The 13746-nt window shown below is 39.3% G+C and overlaps 1 protein-coding gene across 1 annotated transcript in view; it reads left to right on the plus strand.

The window, feature by feature from the left end:
* The window catches only part of mtf1 (metal-regulatory transcription factor 1), a 125901-nt gene extending 112357 nt beyond the window's left edge, over positions 1-13544 (plus strand). Inside the window, exon 13 of the mRNA XM_068011153.1 lies at positions 4144-13544. Within this exon, the coding sequence (XP_067867254.1) occupies positions 4144-4235 (92 nt within the window). The 3' untranslated portion in view covers positions 4236-13544. The remainder of the gene's footprint in view (positions 1-4143) is intronic.
* Positions 13545-13746: the final 202 nt, after the last annotated feature.

Here is a 13746-nt window from a genome sequence, read left to right on the forward strand (position 1 = left end):
ATAAGTTTGGGCAGTTTCATTCCAGCTATAAGTGGTTTGAGCCACAAAACCCAGCTTTTCCAAATGTTGTTCAATGACCACGTCTTTCAAGGAGGCCATAATTACTAATGTCGGAAGTGCTGAGACCAGGGCATGGCACAGTTGGGGTACTTTTCTGATGCACGCCTTAAGGCACTTTGGGGCCAAAGGTGTTTTAACTCTGCACCTGCCCATGCTGTACATCACCTGGGAATAGTTGGTGCTGACAGTTAATGCAGAAGATCTTCACATTGTGTTTTCACCTTAATGAGCACAATTAGATGACCTTAAAGCTGAGATCTGAAGAGGAAAAATAAACTTGTTTTGGTGCTTTATCTTTGAGGAGGGGACAGGAGGTAAAGTAATATAGTATCACTTCAATTGGAAGTAAATCAAAGGCATGAATGTTGGAGGTTTGTCATGGAAAATGAGGTCAATCAGCAAACTAGAATTGGAGGACCAGTTCTGTAATAGACTATTGGGTAATAGAGGCATTCTGTTAGCAACACTAATGCTTTCACTTCAACAATTAGCTTTGCCTGAATTCTGATAGCTTTTTAAAATCAGGAATACCAGTGATTGGATCAGTGTTTATTTGGTTTCATGGTACAGGTGATACTGAATTGCTGTTTGGAAGCTCTTTAGTTGTCGAAAAAAAATTAGTCTACTTCTCATAGCTCCAAGTCATTTTTGTGATGCATAAGATGGAATTATCCTGTAACTTAAATTAAGCAATGTTAATCAAAACAAAGTTGGAATTCAGAATTCAGAATAGACTGTAATTTGGAGAAATGATTTTAAACCAATTGCCTCAAATTCTTCCTTTCTTGGTAAGTTTATGTGCAATAGCAGCAGTTTTCTTTGCAATGTTACTGACCTGGAAGGTGCAATTAAATTAGTTTTGAGTTTATTCTGGTGTCCATTTTATAGTTCAAATATCAAAATATATTTGGAATATTTGTTTAACAGTGTAATAAACATTGGCAAAAGTAGTTTTATTTGTTAAAGCCACGTTAATAGATTTAGTTTCCTATTCAACAGCTGTAGAGGTAAACTTGAAACAAAAATTTGCAGTAATTTATCAAGCTTCCGTGTCAATCTAAGCATTTGGGATAAAGTGCCCTTTTTGAATTGCAGTCTGGCTTCAGTTTAGTTGGAATTCTTTCATAATGGAACCCAACAGTAACGAGTAGATAACTCTGTCCTGGCAGAAGTTTTTGTTGCCTCACCATTGGAACCAGAACTTGACCCGTAATAGACATCAAACTTGAGGCAAGATATGGCTATATACAGGATCTATCCCAAGAGATATTCTGTGTTGCATGTTGTGGTACTTGATGAATCCTACAGATGCTACAGACTTTATTGGGTGGCGTCTTCGTTATTTTCACTACTGATTCACTGTCTTTTGATTCCTGTATTATCTAGTGGTCTCTTCTGTAAAGTCAAAGTATCCGAATGTAAAATAATTTTTTTGAAGCCATTTTAAGCAAACACATTGCTTGGATGTATTCAAAGTGAATATTCAGGGTGAATTACTAAGGCGTATGAAGTTCCTTGGAGGTCTAGGGCTTGTACAATATAAATGAGATGCATAACCACCTGTAAATGAACTAGATCCAACCAACTCAGCACTTCTTACGCATTCATTGCGTAAATGGTGAGCTGTGATCACCTGCAAATTACTTCTCAAAACTTAGTAAATCAATATTTATCCTGCAGTGTGAATATAAACTAGCAATATTTATCCTGCAGTATTAATATAAACCTGCATCAGCATCACAGATGGTGACTGCTGATACAAAATTGAGCCCAAAAGATAAGATACTGTGGAGTGATTAAAGACTTAATCTAATCACGGACTTCAGATGATGGTAACAAGCCAATTGAGATTTGGTTCCTGTAAACCCCCTCAATTACAGTACTGTTGTGTAATCAGTATTGGTTATTACGTGATCATAAAATAAATGCAAAAATAATATTTAAACACCGCTAATGGATGATGTAGCTGACACGTTTCGTACTGTCATTGGCCTTGGATCTCAAATTTCCCAGAGTTGGGCAATGGCTGATTATGACTAACTTTCACTGTTGTCAAGGAAAGAAATAAGCCAGAGGCATGTATTGGATAGAATGGGATCACACACAACAGATTTGGCCGCATCCCTAATTTATCTTCCTCTCGATGGCTGGAATTTTACGCCGCCCCAGCGGGTCGGATGGTGGGGTGGGGGCAGCGTAAAATTGAGTGGCAGGCTCCAGGAGGCCTAACTGCCCCAATTCTGCCTCCGACCAAGCTTACGGAGGTCCGAGGGGGGTGGGGGCGGGAGCAGGGGGTGAGAGGCGGCCCGCCTGCCCGAGGCCAATCCAGACCCTTAAGTGGCCGCTTAAGGGGCCTCACCCGCCTCCACGGGTATCTTACCCGTGGCAAGCAGGCATGCTGAGGACGTGAAAGGCTGCCCAGCTATAGCTTCCGGCCTTTCCGCACCCTGGGGTGGTGGGGGGGCCTGGCAATCGGGCACAGGGTCCGTAAAATACGGGTCTCATCCCCAGGCTGGGCGGAAGCGGGTTCGGCACCGACATTTGCGTCTGAGTCCGGCTCCTGTTGGCCCACTGTAAAATTCTGGCCGATTGTTTGTTTCTGTATTGTTTCGACCTGGTTATCTTCCTGGAAGTGACAAACTGAATTAGAATTTGTAGCCTATTCTCTGCCCACTCCCCTCCCCCCCACCATCACTAATAATTTCAATGTGCTGAATGTGTTTGACTATTCCTTTTGATCATCTTCGTGAAGCATACTTTTAATGTGGCTCCTGTCTACCATATTAAAACTTCTCATCAGCTTAGATATTAAAAATGTGAAAGTTTATAAAATTTTAAAACCAAACCCATTATGGATGAGGCAGGCTCTGAATTCTGACTTTGAATTTCTGGAAGTGCTTGCGTTTAGCTGGAGGCTTTACTTTTCTGCATACCTTTTATATGATCACTGAATGAAATCTCAACCTTCATTCCAACTTCAAACCTTTGCAAAAATATTGTATACTCGTAGTTACCATATTTGCGTTGATGAATGCTGTTACTCGTGCACTTTCTTTTGCAAGATGCATGTTAATTAACTCTCTTATAGCACAGCCTTTGAAATCACTTTTGGAGTGTGCATTGAATCATCTTACTATGCTACAGTTGTGAAAGATGTACATTTACTAAAGCCAAATTGTGTCTTGTTAGGTTTGATACGCCTACCATTTGAGCTGGTTGATAGGTTAGGTGATAACAGACTATTTAGAGTGTGGTGAAACACCATCTTTCCTCACTGATCTTTGATCAAAACAAGAAATCTTAAGACTCTTGTTCGGACTAAGTTTTGAAAAAATATTGTTTGCTTTTAAATTTTATTTTATTTTACTAACATTAGAATTTCTACATGATGACTGAGAGTCATGATAAATGTAGAAACCTTCTCTTCTAACTTCACTCTTAACACACACACACACTCCCTTCCTATATCTCTGCCATTGCACAAAGGCAATTCTTTTTCAATTTTGCCTCCCACCTCTTGTCTCTGATCTAGTCTCGTGATCAAAATTATGCACCTTCTAGTAGTCACTCAGCATTAATATTCTGCTTACATGTGAATTGTTTTCAAAAGGCTGAAAAGTAATTAGTTACCCATATGAAAATTTTTATGTTTAAAAAAAAAACGTTTTGGAAGTAGGAAACGTTCTCTCAGCAAATCCAGGTAATTTTGGAAAATTGAATTGGAACATTATTTGGGATGTTAACTGATCTCTGGTTCATTGTAGTCAGAGCTTAGGACCTTTTCTTTGAATTATTTCTCCTGCCTAACCAGACAGCATGACTGTGTTTAAAAAAAAAAAATCTGGTCTTTTGATTTGCTTAGTTTATGGTTTAGAATCAAGTATTTAGATTATTGGTTCTAACTATGATTATTTTTAAATGCAAATGAACAGCTATTGACTGAGTTATTACCTGAAGTAGAAACAAATACAAAGCAGAGAACCACGCCATTCGGTCCAACTAGTTTGTACTGATGTTTGTATTCTGCATGAGTCTCCTCCCATCCACCTACCTTATCTCAACCTTTCTTTTTTTCTCTCATAGACTCGTCCAGTTTCCTTTTGAAAGCATCAAAGCTATTTTCCTCAACCACTTCCTATGGTAGTAAGTACATGGTAGTAACTTCCTCAGAGTAAAGAAAATTCTCCTCCGTTCCATATTGCATTTACAAGTAACTATCTTGTATTTATGGCCCTTAGTTTTGGATTTTCTCAAGCGGAAACATTCTCTTCACAGCTACCCTTGCCCAACCCCTTTTAATAAAGAACTCTATCAGGTCACCTCTAAGTCTTCTAAAGAAGAAAGCCCCAACAGTTCAATCTTTCCCAATAGTAGTAATCTCTCAGTCCGGTACCATCTCATTAAAATAGTGTTGAGTCGTCAATTCAGAGGCAGAACCAACTAGTTATTCTATACCTTCAAACCAAGCTGGAAACTTTTTCTCAGGCGTTTGAAAGTACTTTTTTTTAACCTTGGATTAAAATGTGCCTTTTTTTTCCCTCCCTGGATGATGTACTAAAATGAATAATGCTGCTGTGCTTCTCTCCTTTCTTACTTGGCTTTCTGCCTTTTTACACCTTTCCTGCCATTAATCCAATTGGGTTAGTTACAGTTCAGATGATGATTCTTTGTGGATACTTCTGTCACCGCATGCTACTCCATGAGCCTATGAAAAGCATCACCACCTCTTTACTCCCACCGCATCTACGAGTTAGTTTTGTTGACAGGTGTTCTCATTACATGATTTAATGCTGAGTATAACCAATTTATTCAGTGTAAAATGATGACTATAATATTCCAATTATGTGTAAACATGGAAGAAACTCCGGATGACTAGAACCTCCAAAACGGAATTTTGTATGTGGGGGTGGGGGGTGTAGGTGGTAGTAATGATGGCGAAACTGTCAACGTTCAAAGCACAGCAACTTCTGGGGACCACGCATGTGCTGTTAAGATTCTGAACTGGGTGCTCTGTTGAAATCCCCGTGGCTGCAATCAATTAGAAATTACTGAATTGACAAGATCTTGCAATTTTATGCTATTAATCTCGCTTTAAAAACCCTGGAAAAAGTTTATACTTTGAATGAGGTGTACCTGGGTTTTAAACAGCACATTAAGTTCTTAATTGCTGTTGAAAAACCTCTCTGGCCCTGAAAAACTAATTTTATATTTGTGAAATGTCAAATTTCTCAAACTCACACGGTTAAAATTTTTTTTGAAGTTTGATATTTAAGCTTCTACCTTAATTCCATGAGTCTCATTTTGCTCTTTGTCCTTCCACTTTTTAAAATCAATTTACAATCAGTACATTTTACTCTCTGGTTTGCAGTCTGAGAATATGGTTGGCTGCATACCCTACTTGTTGACATCACTTTTACTGGGCACCTGGAGATCCCCTCGACTTGGAGCCAGAGTCAGATTCGAACTAACGTCAGGAAAGGGGAAACTACGCTGTAGAGGTTGCGAGACCTTTTGTGGGCAACTTTCTTTGAGGCCAAAGGCGAGTTCCGTCGCTTTGCCACTGAACGTAAAATCCAGGCATTAACACGTGCTGAGAAAGGAGTTAGTGCCATGATTCAGTTTTGAGGCTCCAGTCATCCCGAGCTGCTTTTGTGTTAACCAGAACCTTGAGACTTATGAATTCTATTCTAGATCCATCCATTTGCTAAATCTATGCATTTTTGTAGATAGCAAAAAATGGGTGATCTCACTTTGTTGTCCGAGTAGAATTAGAATTTCTAAATTGCTACCAAAACCAGCTTTTTTGATGTATTACTCATTTCAAATAAATATGGCAGCCTTCCAACACGGAAGTGCTGCCGAGGAGCACCTGCAATATTATGCGCGGAGGCTCATTTAAATAGAGGGGACAGAGCGGCTGCCCTTGATGTAGAGGGGATGGCCGCCACATCCCTGGCAACAGCATCCGACGGCACAGTGCAGGCGCCAGTGCCATTTTTCAAGGGCTTTAAGCCCTTGGGTGAAATTACAATTTTTAAAAGTGTAGCATTATTCATTTTTATTAAATAAAAACTGTTGTGATTGAGGCCCTTCCCCAATGGTTATTTCATTGCCCGGGATAACCAAAAAATGCTTTTTCCCTAACCGAACTTTACGTGCCCCGCCCCCCGGCACCTTCAAACTTTTGCCCTTCAATCCCTTCCCACCATTCACACAACCAATCAAAATTGTCTTCCCTGCTCTCTTTCCCCCTGCCGCACCCTGAAAATTTTATTCCTCCACCCTCCCCACCAGGTTCTCACCTCGGAACTCCGTATGGAGTTCCAAAGGTGCGCAAAGCATGAATGGCGGCTGAAAAATTGGTGTGGGACAGCCGCCGCCTGCAGGTGAGTACATTTACATATTAATGTTAATTTAAATATGCAGATGAAAGGCCCACAGCCAGGCAGGTTTGGAGGAGGGGAGGTGCACCGAGGTCCCCCCGCCGCTGGTAATATGCGGTGGGCCCTTCTCAATGTCGCGGGTTGAGGCGGGCCTCTCCCCACAAAACTTAATCAGCCCCACGCCGTTGAGGGGCCGGTAAAATTCAGCCCTGTATAAGCAGTTACTGGTGTACTAATGGTCTCTTGCTGGTTGTACCATTGGGTTTAACTGCAAAATGTTGAAAATGCATGTCCATTTGAACCGATACTTAAGTTATTAGAGGAAGCTTGGAGTTTGTGCTTGCTGTTCCATTTATATTATCTGACCAGCAACTTCCAGATTTTAGAAGAGGGTGTATGGCTGCAATGCTGAATAGGGGGCTGAGGGCATTGATAGACTTGAGTTTCCCCAATCCATATATTGACTTTCTTAATGCACAGGATTTTGTCATGAATTAATTCCATTCCTTAATCTTTTCCGATGACTGCCTTTTCCTTTTTATAACTTAAGGCCTTATGACTCCACAGGTCATTGGTCTTCCAGTAACTCGCCTAAGTGACCATTTGGGTATTAGTCTGTGCAGTGAGACAAATATCTTTGCTGACTCTGCCAGTGCTGCTGTGGATGGTGCACCTGGGCTTTGTTTGAGAGCAACTTCTGCCAACTTTCCACTTCCCCATCATTCCAGCGACACAATGCCTAACTTCTGTTGCATCCCTTCACAAAGTGATGCAGCTAAGATTGACTTCTCCTTGCTTTGCAGATCCAATTGGTATCCCATATAGGACAATGGGATTCCAGTGTTGAACCAAGGTTGTTTAATGATGTGTAAAAAAGTTTCATGAGGCAGATGTTTTAACTTGATTTCTTTTAGTTTCTGTTGTGTATGTCATCTAATCCGCATTTGTAATTTACAGTTATCTATTCTGTGTTTTATTCCTGCAGAGTTCAGATTAATTGCAAGATGTTTCCCATGTTTTAAATAGGCTTGGTTTTTGGTCAGTGTTTTACCCTGTGAATCAGGTGTGTATAAGTACAAATGGTAGAACCAACATGAACCTGTTTGAGTAAAGGTGTATATGTGCGTGTGCTCTTTGTTTCCAGCTGACCATGGGTCAGTGCCCCTTTTGGTTTCAAATGAATCTACTTCAAATGCCTTGACTTAAAAGATGAGGTATCCTTGGATTAGATTCCCTTTCAAAATGACTGAAATATGCAAGACTTCAGATTACATAGGAATCTTCAGGACTTGTATAAAAGTAATGCACAGTAGACTGTGCGCAGATGATGAGCCTTGAATTCAGATCTCCAGGGTGTGTAGTAGCTTTTTTTAAAAAAGAAAGCGAGGCAAGGGGTGAAAGGTCTGTAAATAAAGTAGTAAAACTGGTAAATTAAATTCTATTTATAAAATATTTACAGTACATTGCCAACACTCTCCTGTAATTGTTGCCATTTTTTGCAATCTCATTAATAGGTCAGAATACTTGATCAGGCATGCTTATAGTTAAAAGTTGATGTAATTTTACTTTTTAGAATCTTGCACCTTGGCTAATTTATTTAGTGTTAGCTTAATATGATTCAGGGATAAGAAGGAACACTGCTATGGATTTGATTGAATAATTTCTAGTTGAACTGTTGGGCGCTATGAATTCAAATACTGTTACAATCTAACTGCAGTGATTTATGCACACATATAAAGACTTCAAAACTGTAACTAGTTAATATGTTTAAGAATCACTGTATGCATTTCATTGAAATCTGTACCTCAAAAATCTAAAAGAATGTGACTTTGACCTGTTTGCCAGTCCAGAAGTAAGTGTGTTACCATCTTTGTTACTGAGTTTTTTAAAGCAAGCAATAGTTTATTTTCTCTGCTTGTTTAGAACAGCAAGAGGATTGTTCTGACCTGGTGAGAAAGGTGTCTATGGGTCCCTCCGCCTTCACCTGGTCTTACTGTAACAGGCTTTAATTTGAAACATACTGTTTTAGCCCCCCTTGGTGAATCCTTGTTAACCGCTTTCCAATTATAAGGCAAAGAAACCAGCACAAACAGGCTTTCTTAGGTTTAAAGAAGAAAAGTTAAAATGTATTAAATTTAAACTCTAATTCGGTTGACCCCTATGGATACATAACACGCCCACACTAGCATGCATACGCGATGCACACGTGCAAATAAAATGGAAAAGTTTGAGGCAATATCAAGAGTTTTTGTTACGGTTCTTCAAACTCACTGTAGGGTCTTTGATTGTAGGTAGTTCTTGCTTTTTGTTGGGGCCCAGTATTATTCTTTAAACCTTGTTCGCTGTAAGAGACTTTTCTCTCTGAGTTCATGTGTCTTCAGAGGCTTGTGAGAAAGAGATGGGAGAGATCTTCAGTCCAGGTGCAAATGGACACTGAGTTCAAACTGTTTGTACAATTCAGAAAAACCCAGGTTGCCAAGCAGGTTATTTATGTGACTATAATAAAAACAAGAAATGCTGGAAATACTCAGCAGGTCTGGCAGCATCTGTGGAGAGCGAAGCAGAGTTAACGTTTCAGGTCAGTGACCCTTCAGACAGGTTAGTCACATGCATTCTGAGCACTTCTTGGATTGTATCACCTTAGCATTCTCTAGAATGCTCCTCTTACACACATTCATTCTTGCAGTCTAGTGATTAAGGTCCATTGTGGGTTGGATGTATCAGGGAATGGTTCTTTGTCCTTTCTAGCACTGTCTGTTAATATGCAAATGTCTTTTCCAGCCACGGCTGATCTGTTTAACAGGTCTTTTCACTCCAGCAACAGATTAAAATCAATGTTCATGACCAAATTAATGTGCCTCATTCTTGGCAGCTGGGGGCCTAGCATGACAGTTTGATACCAGTTAGTCTTTATCCTTTCATTCATTGCTGTGCTACATATGGCACAGGCAAAAAAATTCTATTCCTTATGTTTGATTAAAATGGATTTGCACCAGGAGGATTTTATTGGAAGCAGTATCCAATTTTAAACATCTCATTTGTTTAAATTCGATTACCAGTTTTAATATCCATGTAAACTTTTTATATCCAATAACTGGAAGCTCAAATCAAGTGGGTTTTAAGTGCTTCAAGTGCTGTTACTTTTCGGAGTTGGGGAGAGGGGAGGTTCCCCCCCCACCCCCCCCCCCAATTCTGTATAAATGTGTGCTGCCTTGCTGCCTGTAATCCAAAGTGACTGATATTGGGCATCTGTGTTTCACTCAAGCACTCCTCTGGCTGAAGGAAGATGATTGCCTGCTAATTTGTTAAAGGGAAGATAGGCCAACACAAGTTTAACTCTCATTTCACATCAGGATAATGAACTGTGTCCACTGTCGTCGTCTTCTAATCGCTCTACTCGCTCGTTTTCAATAATAAATACTAGTGCGGAGTTTTACTCCTCTTTAACAAAAAGCAGATACTGTGAGATGAATAGTGGTCTATCTTAAGGCAACTTTGTTTTAACTTGAAAGTAAGAATCGCGCAGGCAATTGGACACTAAATATATGTATCCTGCCATTTTCCTGTTGACACCGTAGAAACCACAAGTTGCAGCATTACTCGAATTGGGTCCAAATCAGTATGTGCCAATCAGAAGTGAGATCCCTTGGGGAGGCCATCTCAGTCACTTGGGTTAGAAGTAATGTGGCTTCAAAAACTGTTCAGTGACTCTTTTGCACCTGTTGGGCATGGAACAAACTCCAGTGTTTCTGTTTTAAATATCTTAATAAAATGTGCGCCAAGACTTGCATACCTTGAAACTGGTAAAAATGTGTCGGCTAGGAGCAATGTTCTGAACATGTATGCCAGTTCATCCTGGCAGACAGTGTGCAATTCACAGTCAGGTTGTATTAACAGCATCATGGCTGCTGTGAATTGCATGTTATATTTCACAATATAACTGCAGTCTGATTTGTGAATTTACTGATGAGGTATAAAAAGCACTTATGAAAAGTGATAAATTCTGCAAAGTTTAGATTAATTCTTTCACTTGCAGACAGCCCCACAAATTATCAGCCAATGTTAGCAAACTTCACCTCCATATCTTTTTGTGATTATGGCTTGGTTTTGTATTTTTATGCACATTAGTGGAAACCTTCATTCTTGTTGCAGCCGGCACTGAAATTGTGATTATTGTTGAATCTGTACTTGTTGCTATGTGCAGGGACTTTCCTGATCCCTAATGCAATTAGGGGCACTGTATGACATTATGGTCTGTATCACTGTTTTCTCCTTGCTTTTCAAAATTAGACTTTGAATCTCTCCAATTGCAGTTAACATAAGCTCACTGACCAAAAATGGTATTTTATAATGAATTCACTGTTACCTTTTGCATGCATCTCGATTCATCAAACAAAGGGGGTCTTGAAATGGGCACCTTGCTGTGACAGAGTAGTTGTTGGGTTCATAGTAGTACTGCACAAGAGCAAACTGCAGCATTAAACATTACTGTAGAGCAGGGTTGGGCAAGAGAATTGTAAAGATTGCCTAAAACCTGGTTCAGAACTGAATGAACACTGCCCTCTTACACTTTACCCAGAGAACTTGGTGCCAAAATCGTGTTAATACTACAGGGCAATGTGGTTGTTCCATAGTAAAAATGACTTTTAGTATGGGATAGATGCTGGAAAATCTTCCCATCCATCTTTTCGCTGATCAGAGTATCAAACGCACCCAGCCTTTTCTTCTTCCTTCCCAAAGGAAGATCTTTGGCCCATTTTTGTTTTGAAAACTCTTAAATACATTGTAAGCTATCGAGGGCTCTTATTTTGATGCGCGGTGAGATGTATGTTGTTTTGTAGTGCTGTTTAATTGGAGGAGATAAAGATTGAATGAAATACTTCAGATGACAGTCTGTCATTTCATTTTGGTTGAATCTATACACTAGGAAAACTGGTAGGGAAGCTTTACAAGACTTTTTCTTTTGCTTATCCCTTAAATTGAAGCACTTTAGGTTAATTAATCTGCAATTGTGTTTTGCTGCACTCTTTACTGAGAGGACATTTTTGTTTTTTGTTGCAAAAACCTTATGTAAAAATATTTTGCTTTAATTTGTACTTTTGAAAATTTACGGTTGTATGAAGAATAGACTATGTCCAGGTCGTATCACATTGATGCCAGCATTAGCGAGAATAAGTACTTGGGAGAGCTCTATGTAATGTAATTACTTCCCCAGAAAGTGCTGGTTCTTTTCATACAGCTGGCTCCTTTTAACTAGTTATTTCATACACTTTGTTAGCGGCACTTTGCTCTTTATTAGACTCTATGCAAACTTGGGAGTCAAACCACTTTGTTCTATTGTATAACATTTAACTGGATATGTGATGGAGAAACATTTTTTGAGTTTGGTTTAGAAATATATATTGCTATAAATTATGCAGTGAGCTAGTTTCAAGTCCATTTTAAATCTATTGCACATGCTAATTGGTGATGCCAAACAAAAGTATCCCTTAACCTGCACTGGCAAACTAATGCAGTATGTTGAGCAGAAACATTTATATAATCTTCAGGTAGAGAGAGGCAGATGGACTTATTACTGAACAGGTTTATAATTTGGACGGTGACTTTTCCAAGTCCCAGGTGCAGTAGGAGGGTGCATATACATGTGTTATGGCCATGGATTTCCCTTGCTGACTTGGATATATATTTTGTCAACTCATGAACGCTGCACATCCACTTGCGTTTGTTTATATTGCTCCGACTTAATGTGGATTGACATGGCTTTTATGTATGTAGCATCGGGATACTTTTGCACCTTGTCAGCTGGATTCATGGCATCTTAACGTGGACTTAAAAAGCAATGCAAGCAGTTCTTAAGAGTGACTAGTGCTATCAGTGCCCATTTTGAAAATTGAACCATTACAAAGACGTATAATAAATATTTTACTGTAATTTTATTTTCAAAGATATATCCTTTCCTTTTGTCCTTGTTCTGCAAGTCAGGGACGGCTCACTTTCTGACCTTTCTGTCCCTGGAATCTGCTTGAAACAGCAGTGCAGCTACCTCAGTGACATGGGGAAATAGTTTCCCTCGCTGCTGTACTGTCGCTTTCCAAATGTATTTTTTTTATACATCCATATTTCTGAAAAAAAATCAGTTTGGACAAATGGGATAAGCTGCCTTGGAGCAGCAGCTGAGTCCAACAATACCATAGGAGATAAATTGATGCACACTTAAACTATGTATATATTGCTTTATAAGGCTTCTCCAGGCCTGTGATCATACCTCCTGATTTGGATTTTAATCCCATTCTCCTGATGGGTTGTTTAAACTTCTTTTAAATCAGCAGTAAATGTTTACTGGAGATGAGCAGTAAATGCTGACCTTGGTAACAACACCCATATCCTGAAGAATGAATTTTTCTTTTCTTAAAGCAGGAATGAGTGCTTAATAATCCTTTGTAACTGGTTGATTTTTAAAAGGTATAAATGATCTATATGGTGATAAAGTGAGCCCTTTGCTACATACCATGCAGCATTCATGCTGCACACTGGATGTGACTTACGTGTACAGTCAGTTGTTGATGCAGCATAATTGGCTCGCAACACATGTTTGGATTGTTGCATCCTGACTATATGCAACCTCAGATATACACATCGCCAATGTAAACTGTAGTGTGGGAAGAGACGAAGATTCCCCAGTACTGATTTTTCTGTCATGTTCAACAGGCCTTTACATAGTGATGCCAAGGGTTTGGGGCAGGGACATTGGAGATCAAACACTGCAGCATGTGCTGTATTAATGGATCTACTTAATTGTGTAAATATATGGGAGTGTCTTCATTCCTGAATGCCGATAAGAAAAGAAAAAAAGTTACAGTTGCTTCCAAAGGAAGAGAATATCTCCGAAACCCAAAGAGTAAGGAATAACAATGGATTTGTATTTTTGAAGAATGTAAATGTGAAAAAAATGCTGTTTGCTGAATTGCTTGTTTTTGTATAAAATTAATATTGTACTTTGGTTTGGAATATCAGCTAATGTGGAAAATTAACCTTTTGGAAACTAAGCAATATGATGCATAATAGCCTGATTAATAAATACTGACTTATTATGAGTAGGATGTGTTATTGTAGAATAGATTCTTCATTCTCCTCCTGACCACCCCAAAGCAATCTTCAATTTTTCTTTTAGCATTAATTAACTTAATCCACCCAATTACCAACAGTGTTTACTAGTTAGGTGCGTTGGGTGTACGTTTTTCGGGAACACCAGTTACCAACAGAGACAAATCTGAGATGTCCTCATTGCAGTTTGACTGTAATC

The sequence above is a fragment of the Heterodontus francisci genome, chromosome 31 (assembly GCF_036365525.1).
Source record: "Heterodontus francisci isolate sHetFra1 chromosome 31, sHetFra1.hap1, whole genome shotgun sequence".
NCBI lineage: Eukaryota > Metazoa > Chordata > Chondrichthyes > Heterodontiformes > Heterodontidae > Heterodontus > Heterodontus francisci.